General features: G+C 32.8%; 1 protein-coding gene across 1 annotated transcript; it reads left to right on the top strand.

Moving 5' to 3' along the window:
* Positions 1-238: 238 nt before the first annotated feature.
* LOC146531187 (uncharacterized) lies at positions 239-1727 on the top strand. The gene is made up of 2 exons (XM_085198545.1): positions 239-1201; positions 1549-1727. Exons 1-2 carry the CDS (start codon positions 643-645, stop codon positions 1725-1727), a joined length of 738 nt encoding a protein of 245 aa, XP_085054671.1. The 5' UTR covers positions 239-642.
* The last annotated feature ends 11089 nt before the right edge of the window (positions 1728-12816 follow it).

Below are 12816 nucleotides of genomic sequence, written 5' to 3'. Positions count from 1 at the left end.
TATAAAAAATGTGTTTTAACATTTATTAATCACACACTAGAGAAAGAAAAATATTCAGAAACGAAAAAAAATACGTAGAGGTTCTTAACCCGCAATAATAAAAGCTTATACATTTCTGAGTAGGTACAATATTTTTAATTTAGTTATAATAAATGATAGGTTTCGGTTAAGATTTATATATATATACTTTTTTAGATATAAGCATATAAATAATATAACCATTTTTGTGATTATTTCAGATACAATATCATCATTCACTTACTCAGTATCTTTATCATCACAATTGAAGGAAAAACCCCTGATACTGAACCTAAGATAGAAAACACGACACACAATTGTCCATTCACAAGAATAATCGAAGATATATTTAAATTCAATAATCAAACTTCAATCAACAATGATAACGATAGAGTTGGTAGTTTTACAACTGACTTCCTGTATAACAATCATAATATAAGTAAAACTATACAAGACGAACTAGTTAATGATATAATCGCTTCAATAAAAAGAATAAAAGCTAACCTCACTTATGCTGAAAACCAAACGCTAAATGAGGCTATCATCCTAAATGTACCGAATGATAAAAAAACATCAATTAAAAAAGTCAATCAAATCAAAAGCGGCATTGAAGACAAAGTAGATATGCTTTTAGCAGCACCACGAGAAAAGGAGAGTAATGTTAAAGGGCAACCTGAAACAGTAATTAAAAATTCAAATAAATCTAATTACGTAGAAGTATTGACTATAGAACCTAATAATACTAGTATTAGTAATTCAACCTCTCACACAATTTTAGAAGTGTTAAAAAACATAATGCCCACACTGAATACGTCTATGAATAAAGATCTTCACAGTATCACAATTATTGAGAAAAATCAAAATAAAAATCATTCATATTCTGAAACAAAGAATATTTCTACTATAATTGTAAAATATTGTGATAAGGAGAATTTAACAGAACTAAAGAGTGATGATTTCAAAAGTACTGAAGCTTCAAAATCAGCATCGAGCAGTTCTGATGATGAAGATGATGATGATGATTATGAAATAGATGACGATACAGATTATGATGAATTTAAAGATGATATAATACCAAGTAATGTTACGGAACCAAGAAAAGACGTGTTGGCAGCTGCCGAATATGGAGTACAGAAAATGCACGAACTATACGGTGTTTTGGAACCCAAGCTATATTCTATGGGTAAGTGTTGTAACTTAAATTAACCACTTATCACGGAATGTCTTGGGCGAGAAATGAGGAACGGAGTGTCTCAATATTAGTTAGTTAGGTTCCCTTTACCTATTAATAAAACGTATTAAAATTGGGTTCTCTTTACCTACACTACTATGGGAAACAGCGTGTAATTATATATGTTAACTTTCTCGTCATATGTTTTTCGAAAAAGTTAAAGAGGATCCAGTGGCATTTTCTAACGTTCTCCAATTTTATCATAATAATGATTATGTATGGTTAATTATATTCTTTTCAACTTTTACCATCGAGAAGATAAAAAATATAAATTATAAAAAATATTTCTCCCTTTCCAGGTCTAATGCTAAACGAGAAGGAGCCCGCCCGCTACGTGGCTGCATTCAACGCTCCATCAGAAGATATTACCAGATACTCCAAATACGGTTATGCGTCGTTACAAGCTGCTGCCAAGTTGAAACAACTTATCAAGTCAGTTTTTTTTATTTATTGCTTTAATACCCTCTTTTTTATTTGAACCCGTTACCGTTAGGTTTTACGATTTGCTTCTGTTATGTAGAATTGCGTAATAATGTATGAATAGAAGCCATCATGGCGGATTATTGGTTCAATTTTTATTTAACTAATGATAAGTTAAAATGTAATGATTTAGGACAGGAAGACAATGGAGGGTCTTGTCTGTAAGTTCTCCATATTCTCTTTTACCTCCACTTGCACACGCTGTATCTAATAAAACTGGATGAAGCTGAAGAAACTTAGTGTTAATACACTCCGTTTCGAAACTAGATGTTGAGTCTTGTCATGCTCCTCAACTGACTCTTAAAACGTATTTTCTGTTTATCCATGAATTAAAATAATATTAAATTATCTATAGATATAAAATTCTAAATGCATTTATAAGGACAGGAAACTATTCAAACTTGTTCTAAGTATGCGGGTCAGGGTAGTTCAGTATACCATCATATACTAAGTGTTGAAACATCGTCAATGTAGAAAAAAAATAGGTTCCCGCATATAGCAAGAAAGGAAGGAAATTGACATAAAAAAAATATTAAAATTTAGATATTTAAGGAAATTGCCTCAACACAGTAAGAATCCAACGCCATTCGAAAAGTAGGGAACGGTAGTCAGTCTTATCATTGGGTTCCCAGGTTCCCTGTGCCTGCCATGTGTAAGATACAACGGCAAGCTATAAAAAAAATACAAATATACATAATAACAATAACAAATATAGTAAATTATATTGCAATATAAACTAGATAAAATATTACCGCCATCGGAGGCTGTATCCGTTAAGATTGCTTAATCTGTAAACTAAGATGAATCATTTGAAAACCTTAGAATTTAGGACTTCCTTAGGTAATACTTGTCCTAGTAAACTTTAAACAGGATAAATGAATATATTTCTAGTTGTATTTATTTATTATATTATGTTCTAGTGATTGTAAGCGCAACAGGTTCGACTCACATTCAAGGTAATAAAATATTTAATATTGTAATTTCTTTAGTCTGGTGTCGACGCAAATCGCGGCGTTGAGTTCCGCCACCTAACCCTCATTGCCGCTGAATCACAGCAGAAATTGCGGAGTGTTTTAACACTAGGCTTCCTCTGCCTGCCACGTGCGAGATGCAGCATGAATTTCAAAAAAGAATAAACGATCAACACTAGTGAAAATGATTATATTGAAATTATTTTCATTGCATAATGTTTAAAACAAAAAAGACACTGACTGTGTAGTGAACAAACAGACGGACAAAACGCAACACTTTTTTAATAAAAGGAAAAAATGTTTAATAGAATAATTCAATTCTTCAGTTTCAGTAATTTCACACTGCTTTAGATAAAATTAATTATTTATTGTATTAATATAAAGGAAGGTCTATATTGTCTTTACGTATAATAAAATCGTAACTGATCGGTGTCTGTACATAAAAAATATACGAAAACATTGTTCTGCTCTCAGCATTGTAAGAGAACCAAAAATAATTATATTAAAAAAAAATTGTCTGTTTGTCGATTTATCTTTTTATCTGCGCATTTGTTTACTCTAATCTCATGAAGGGCTTCACCGATTTTAATACAGTTTTTACTATTCCCCCAAATATTAAGTGTTTGTTTTGCTTAAATAGCTTTTTTATTAATAATGGCTTAGCTTTTAATGTATAAATATTGTATTTAAAATAATAATTGTATTACAATACGAATCTAATCCAGATTAGTAAAACAGTTCACAAAAACTATATGTTAATCAAGAAAAATAAAAACCCATGAACGAAAAAAACTTTATACAGCTTTAATTAAAAACGGTAAATATGCGGGATATACGGGAAAACGAAGGAAAAAAGCTATAAATTTATCAGTTGCGTGATTACAACGCGTGCAAAAAACCGTTACATTGTGTTGAAAATTCAACTAATTTAACACGTACACGTCTGTAATAGCTTTGTTAGGTATACTTTTTGTACGATCTATTTCTATTTTAGATTTACAGGTTCGATTTCTGTTCGTAGCAAAAAATATATGGACGTTTCTCGATTTGAAATTTGAGATTGACTCTTTTTTTAATTTATAACATTTTTATACGGAAAATATGGGTTTTACCTGCGGTTTCATCTATGTAATCAAATAGGAATGGATGAGAGCGAGACTCTTTCTAAACGCCCCAGGTCTGGCGGTCACGCCTGCCTTGATTAATATAGATACTTCTGTTTCTTACATTCCTCTGAGTTCTGGAGGTATTGCGCGTTAAATGGCGGAAGTCAAGGAAGTCTGGTTAAGAGAGCGAGGAAATGAAAATATTAAATACCTATTTCATTTCTCAATCCCACACTAGTGCCCCCCCTGCATTACGAATAAATTTATGATTTTTTGTTTATAATTTTTGCGTAACTTAGTAAAGATGTGCCGTAGGGGCACAACATCTGATAGTAAAGACTGGCGGAACTTGACGCCGGAGTGGAAATAACGAATTGATAATTGACACTCCGGCGTTGAGTTTCGCCATCCAACATTCAATGTCTCGCATCAAGATTCTATGTACCCATACTTACATAAAGAAATACAGCCATTGTGCGACTTACTACGTACGTAACTTACTACACTAGTGTTGTAATCGTGAGTTATTAAATTATCGATATATGTAGTTGTTGCGACACTTCAGTTGGACCATTGTTTAGAGTATAGACTGTAGAATAACTACTTTATAGTACCGATCACTGCTGAATAGAATTAATGAAGGAAATTACTTTTTAATAGAGTTTATTATTATTTATGTATTCGCCTCTAGAGTTCAGGGGAATATGGGATATGTCTTAACACTAGGTGTCCAGATTCTAGACTTTTAGTGCTGGGTATTATAAAATCTTTAACTCTAGGAAATTTAATTTAATTACCAAAACCGAAATATACACTCTGAAAAAAAAAACATGAAAAAATTATATAGGGGAATTGTGCTCAAGATGGCATACTATGATAAGATGACACACTACCAATATTGATGAAACTATTAGCGCTAAGTGCGATCTTGTGACGTTTTAGAGAGTGTCTGTAGGTGTAGGTAGTGCTTAAATACAGTATGGCTGAAAGTGAATGCAGATGGACAAGTAATTCATGTTTTCGTTATTTTCAATTGCATTTTTCTTTCGCTTTTGCTTGATGGTGAAAAGACATGTAAGATAAAGATTTTCTATTTGAATGATGATTGAGATGATTATTATATGACATAACTAACGCTAAAAGCGCATCCTAACCTATAACCTTTTGTCACAACGGTTAAAATTAAATTCATATATCTATTGGGTAAGATGACATACAAAACGTGAGTATAAGATGGCATACTATCTTACCCTTATAAATAGAATCTATGTATTTTTTTTGCTTTACCTACAAAATGCCTGGCAATTACAAACGAATATATATTGGTCACAAGAAGACATGGATAAGGCTGCTAGAGCAAAGGCATTCAATAGCCGCAGGTGACGAAGCTTATTTCCCTTTTGGAAAAGGAAGTGACTGATAACGGAATCCAACCTCATAATATTTGCAACATGTATGAATCTGGCGTTAATACTGTTTAAAAGCCCCCCAGCCAAGAAGAAACTATTTATTTGTGAACTATGCTCGACAAATAATGATGGCGTTTCTATGCCACATACTAAGTATGTCATTTTACCCTGTAGATATGTCGCCCTAAGTGCGATTTTTGTTTGTTTTTATGATGTTTGAAAGATGATTGTTCTGAAACTAAAATAATTTCATTGATTATGATATATAATAGTATACGCAATATGCTGTTCTCAGATGACTTTATTTATTTGAAATATTTGTCTTCAAACAAAAAGTATGTCATCTTAAGCACAATTCCCCTACCTACGCGTAAACAGAGCACCTTCTTACAAGTTTTCCTCGGTCAAGAAGTGCTCCATACAAAATTATAATCGTATCAACAATATTTTAAATACAATGTCAAATTGCGTAAGTAACATTGAATACATACAAAATGTATGACATCCGCGCGAATCAATATTCAGTACGGCGTTTTGAATCAATGTCGCGGCCTTTGGAATTATATTATAGGTACCTACTAGTACTAGCATTTCGCTTTATCCCGCATATAGCGGGGTAACAGAGGGAACCCAGTTTTAAGACACTTCGTTCCCCTTTACGAAAGCGAAGAAATGAAATTAATTAATTCACCGATTGGGAATTGAAGTCGCATTCGTCGTGTCCGACAATATACTACGACACCTTTAACATATTTTTTTATACTATACTAAGATTTTATAAATTTACATATGAGAGACCACCGTGATGATGACACTTAAAGGTTTTAGGCTTGTGTTCCACTTAAAAGAATGAATTATTTCTGTTTTCAGACTGTAAAACAAAGCGCAGCATTAACACAACAATTCTACTAAAGTTACTTATATTTATTTTAATTTTAGTGAGTTAACTCACATAATTAAGAAATATAATAAAAATAATAATATACAGAACCCTTCGCCTTCGAGTCCAGCTCACACTTATTAAAACATTTCTTTATTTATTTTGCCAGAAGAATGAACAAAAGGCATAATTGCGTCCACTCAGTGTCTCAATGCGCTTGTTGAACCGAGAAATAGTTTACAAATCTTTAGATGTAGGTACCTGTTCAATACCGAATCTTATAAGATGTTACGAAAATCCCATCTTAACTTGTATTTTATGTATTTTAAGCTTCTTGTTATAAAGAAACTAATATAGTAGTATGGTCGACGAGTCGTGGCCGTAGTGCAGTTAGATTATTAAGAACTTTTAGGCATTATGCATTCGAGAAGAAAATATTCAAAGTAAGAAAAATTCTAAAATCGCCATTACCACTACCACCACAACGCCTTTAATGCTAAAACTAACTGAACTTAAACTTCACGTTTCTACCCACATAACCCCCGCTAGGCACCTAATTTCGAGACACTCCGTTCTTCACGCACCGCATGCACTTTTTCGAGACATTATGGTAGACCGCAATCATCGCGTTTACAATTTAGCTCTGTTAGCTAAGTAAGTTAAGTAACTTCTATAAATATCTATAATTTGCGTTTCCTCAAACTATAGCCGTGTGTACTAAAGCATGCCTTTCCTGTTTTAACTATCCAATTTCCTTCCTTATAATTCGTTTGAAATAAATTGTCTATAGCAAAAATTAAAACAAGTTCGTAAAATTTAGTAGTAAATAATATAGTTTACATATAAATATAAAATGAAATAAATATAAATATTTATATTAGTAGCTTGCATATGTTTTTGTATATAAAACAGCAATAGACGCGGTCGTCGTGGCGAGTTACAGCGTCTGATTGTAAAAAATGTAATGATAGTGGGTTCGATTTCCACTCGGGGAAATTAAATATTTTCTATTCTTCGCCCTAATAATAAGACAATTAGGCGGTGTGTGAAGAACAGAATGTTTTAACACTATGATTTATATTCCGTCCTGCCTTACATGCTATATGCAGGAAACAACGTGAAGCTCAAATTACATTTAAAAAAATGTTTATTTACGCGTCTTCCGATTTTAGACGAGATAAAGGAACCTAATATTTCAAACGAAAACATTTAGCAATTAAAACATCCCCTCGAATGGAAATCGAATCCACAATCATCGTACATCCAATCAGACACGTTATCATTATTATATAAATCAAATATAAAAACAAAAAATAATGAAAATAATTAAATTTACACATAAATAAATGCTGAACTGCTTTGTTGTATTGTTATATTAATATTAGAGTACATGCCTACCTTGTTATAAACTTATAAAAATTCAAATATTACGACAGATTAAAAAATATTTTAAAAAAGGTTTATTGAATATATTATTGAAAGCCGTTCTGAGTTCGATACCCAGTTGTGGGAATGATTATATTTAGATTATTTTCTTTCATTTGTATTGAGTCACTCAATCGAAAAGCAGATATATGAGGATACCAGATTCTCAGAATACTATTTAAGAGAGACGCCCAAGATTAAAAAACAGGACCCATTTAAATTTTACAGGTTTCATTAAATAGATTTTATTGGATGAAAAGTGGGTCCCCACTGTTAATTAGAATATCAAAATTGGTAAAAACGTTTGCCAACGTACATACATACAACTTCCATGTTTTCTAAGTCTTCTAACTGAATTACTTCTTCTATGACTGAAACAATAAACATCTCATAATATTTCACACGCTCAAAAGTTAATCTAATTAAGAATTATGATATATTGTAAAGCTGAGAACTTGGAGTTAAATTATTAAATTTAACCCTGGTCTAGATATGCATTGTTAAAATAACTAATGCATATATACTTAAAATAGAGGGTTGAGGTCGTTATATGGATAGTGTATAAGTGAAACGCGGGGGTTATTGGTTCGATGCTTACTCGGGGAAAAAAATATATTTAAATTATTTTTATGCTTCCGCTTTGGTAGACTAACCATATATCTCGGCTTAAGAGGCATTCCGTTCCCTACAGTAAAGCTAGTAAAGTTTAAGAATATGTTAAGAAATTACCATGACCCCTGTCATAATTAAAAAAAAAATCTATAATTCAATACTAAAATTCAAGATTTTTTTTGCTTCACGCTGTAACCCGCACCGCGATAGTCAAGGACTTGGGAACCTAATTGTAAAGTGAGCGTCTTAACGCTCACTTCCGATTTCCACTTCCCGCCGTATTCTTGGGACGTTACGTGAATATCGCAACTCAACGTCGCGCTCAATTAAAATATTTTAAATATTTCCTCGAGCTGGAATCGAATCCATAACCTCCAGTTCACACACGCCGTCGCAACGTGTAAATTTAAATTGTTGAAATTATTTATTTTTCATTTAATAATATAATTACCTAATTACTGATTATATAATGACAACTACATATTAACTTAAAATATTATCTAAGTTAAATAAAAAAAGAGGTAACTCTTATATAATTATGTAGTTTCCAAATATGACCACAAATTGCTAGACGACTTTAGAGAAAGTTTCTAAGTCGTTAAAATACTTGTTTCTAAAACCTGTCATTCTAATAGATACATAAGTGGAAAAAATTACTGTGAAAGTAAAAAAATAAGATTATTTTTATCTCCAAGCTTCATCCCTAGTGGGGTAGCCAGAGAGAACGGAGAGCCAAACTCTAATATATGATGCCCTCAGAAGCTTTCTGTTAGGTGACTTTTCTAGTAAAAAATAATATAACGAAAAAAAAAACATGGCAAAATAAAGCGCTCCATTTAAAGGCAATGCGTACAACTTATGGGTAGGGTTTCCTTAGCTTTTTTTAGCTTCACGCTGTATCCCGCGCATAGGAGGATAGGCAAAGGCCACCCGGGAACCTAATGTTTTAACATTAGGTGCCTAGCCCCTTTGCCTATTGCCTTTTGCCTACCCTCACTCTGTTCCCTTGGTTAATGGGAACAAAGTGTTTTAACACTCTGTTCCCATTAAAACACTACACTATCCGCCTAGTTCTGAAGGCATGCATGGTGATATGCGGAACTCAACGTCGCACTTTGCCTTGTTACCAGAGCGAGGAAATGAAAATCGAATTTCTTTCGAAACATTTCTTCGAATGAGAATCGAATCTACAACCTATCGCGTTTTCAGTCACACTGTTGTGCCTCTACCTTTAAATATAAAAGTATCCTTGCACGAGAATCGAACCTACAAACATCACCTGTACTTTCTAATTGAACCTCGAAAGAACGTGTGTATGTGAAATTTCAAATCAATGTTTATTTAAACAAGTAGTATCGAAAGCTATAGAAAGCTTCCAACCGGTTAATATCGGGTTTTCTCAACAATTATTTCGAATGCCCATTTTTTATACAATTTTAATGTATTTTTTAAGTGAACACTTGTTTTCTTTAAATTTTTGGACTAAATTTAGATCTTGGAACCAAATGAGAAGTCGTAAAAGAATTTTAATTATGTATGTTATATATAAGTAAGCTAATTATGAAGAAACTAATTATAAAGACAAATTTATTTACATGTCTTTATAATTCATTTCGTCATAATGAATTATATAGACAAATTTATTTAGAGACCAGTAGTGGCGCAGGGCCTGTAAACGCTACTGGTTGTGCGTTCGTTCTCCACTCGAGGAAATTAAATTTTTAAAATATTACATGTTTAGCGGCAGAACTCTACACTGCACTTTATCTTGTTACCAGAAGGAGGGAAAAAAATAATTAATTCCAGAAACGGAATACAAACGGAATGGAACCCACAACCGTGGCGCTTATAGTCAAATGATGACTCGATGCTTCACGACGGCCTCATATTGGAGATCAAACGAAATTAAATTTTTAATTATCTTATGTATAAAGAAGTAATTAAAAACGAAAACTAACTATATAGCATAAAAAACGTAATATACATTAAATACACCGTCCTCCCAGCAGCCTTAATAGCAACATTTGTGGGTTTGTTTCTCATTTAGAGGAATGAATTATTTTCATTTCTTCGCTCCAGTAACAAAACAAAGCATATCTCCACAATTCAAGGTTCCCTCCAAACACAAGGTTCCCTCTGCCTACCCTACTTAATGCGAAATTAATTAAGAGCTATACGTACAAGAAAATACTAAACGAATACACAATATATAACAAAACAATACATAAAATATAATATACCTATTATTATTATATTATACGTGTTTAAGTTCCGTAACGTAATATTTCCGTCTGTCTGTTTGTATGTGGTCGTCGGTAAAAACGAAAGTGAGTGAAAGTTGAACCTTGGTATTGAAAGCAAAAGGCCGCCACGGTAACATTGTTTACTCGTTGCACTTTAGTTACTAATTAAGAATATACAATTCCTTTTTTAGCTTAACGCTGTATCACAGACATAGTAGTATAGGCAGAGGGAACCTCGGAACCTAGTGTAAAGATACTCTATTCCTATTAAGACACTTCTGTTCTCCAATTCCGGCGAATTCTGTTTTGCCACTCAACGTGCAATGCCTCCAGAACTCGGCGGAAAGTGGGGAACGGAAGTGTCTTAATGAGAACATCAGGTTCCCAGGTTCCCTGTGCCTGTGCGGGCTACAGCCTACAGCTGCAGTTGAACATTACTACAACTATATATAGAAAGTTAGCAAACTATCACGATAAGAGCTAAGAAAATTGTTCCAGTTTACAAATTTATAAAAACTGCACTACAGTATCAATTAAAATGACAATGTTGAGAATAGAAACTATATATAAAAGGAAAGCTCAGGCTTTAACAATAGCTGACGTACTTTCTTCATTTGAAGTAAAAAGGTGGAAAAACGGGTAATTCACATATTATTTTTGGATATTATCTACATACGTATCTGCCTGTAAACTCGACGGTTGTGGGTTCGATTTACAATCAGGCGCTTGATGATATTTAATTATATTCATTTTCCCTGTTTGATGGAATAAAGCTTAGCGTTATGTTTTACTCAACACGTTATGTTTTTTTCGAGGCATTGCAGGTCGAGTTGCGGAACTCTCCGCGCTTTTCTTTGAAAGAAATTAAAATATTAAATATTTCTTTACGCCACGACTGGCATTACATATCGTATTGCGAAAAAGATATTGAACCTATTCTTACAGTTTTCTTAAAACTAATGAACTATTTACTAATAAATACAAGAAAAACCCCGTGTGAAATTTATATATAAGTAGATACTAATATATACATACATAAAAGTAGGCCTGTCGGTATGTTCGATATTAAATGATTGCCACAATCGCATATTGTTTCAGAACAATGGGAAAAGTTTTTTCTAATTAATCGTAATAACAGAATATAATGGTTTATTTGTGTAGTTTCACTTGGTTTGAAAGCGTGAGCGTTGAATGGAAAACACGTAGGTTGTAATTTAAGTTGAATAGTTGCTTTGGTGGTGGAGGTAGCACGTTCAATTTTCAAGTATTATATGTTTATCATAACCTCTGCAAAATTGTTATAATTAAAGAAACATAACTCAATTTTATAGGGTAGCTAAGGCCTGTCGTTGCGTACAAAAATAAATTAACTTTCTCTAGGACAGGATTCGAACCTACACTAATTACATATATAAATACATAAAATAATACTAATTCCTTAAAAGTTTTTCCTCCAGTCATCTACTTGAGCCGTCACGTTATGACATTGCGTAATATTGCATGAGTTTGATATTTTTTTTATAATCGTGTGAAAAAGGCCTGTGACACACTCAGTTTTGTATTTTATACATAATAATGTAGAATTAATATTAAATATTTATATCGAGGCCGTCGTGGCATAGCGGCATAGTCTCTGTAAGCGCGACGGTTGTGGGTTTGATTCCCACCCCATTGGATGCCTCTATCTATTATCTATTTTCGTTGCCTCGCTCTGGTAATAAGACAAAGCGTGCCGGAGAGTTCCGCTACTCAACATATTAGGTACCCTCCTATATGCGGGAAATATGTATATGGAAAATGTAAAATCATTATTAAATAATTATTTTGATACATAAATTAACTCTATAAAGGATCAGTATTTTTTGTTTTGACATACGGAACGCTAAAAATAAAAAAATAAAAAGAAATGTTCCCTAAAACCGGATTTGAAAATCAAAACCATCTAACATTGTTTAAAAAACACTACCACGAACAATAATAATAATAAGAAAATCTCAGTGTATCGTAAAAATAGCAAAAAACTAAACTTTCTCCGAGTTAGTTACGTTCATTATCTAATTGCACACGACGACGGTCTTCCGTTACGCGTCGAGTTATACGTGACTTTAAATACACTTTACATATTAATTTTTAATTTGTTTGTTTAGTGACTATATGTAAATTAAAAATAATTTAATTAAACGACCAGTCATTGAGGCCAGTTGTGGCGCAGTGCCAGTACAGTGCGGGTTCGATTCGCACTCGAGGAAATGATTCAATTCAACACGCATGTTTCCTCTGCTTGTACGGGATACAGATATAAATCAAAAGACAACTTTAATGTTAAAACATACATTTCCCCACTACGCTCAATCCTTAAAACATTGCGATATGGAGCTGCGGAACTCTACGCTGAGATTTACCTTGTTACCAGTGCTAGGAAATTAAAACAATTCATCTCG

The sequence above is a fragment of the Heliconius melpomene genome, chromosome 15 (genome assembly GCF_056956725.1).
Source record: "Heliconius melpomene rosina isolate 202511_hmr_F chromosome 15, ASM5695672v1, whole genome shotgun sequence".
In the NCBI taxonomy this organism is placed as follows: domain Eukaryota; kingdom Metazoa; phylum Arthropoda; class Insecta; order Lepidoptera; family Nymphalidae; genus Heliconius; species Heliconius melpomene.
This window is presented reverse-complemented; position numbering and strand designations above follow the sequence as displayed.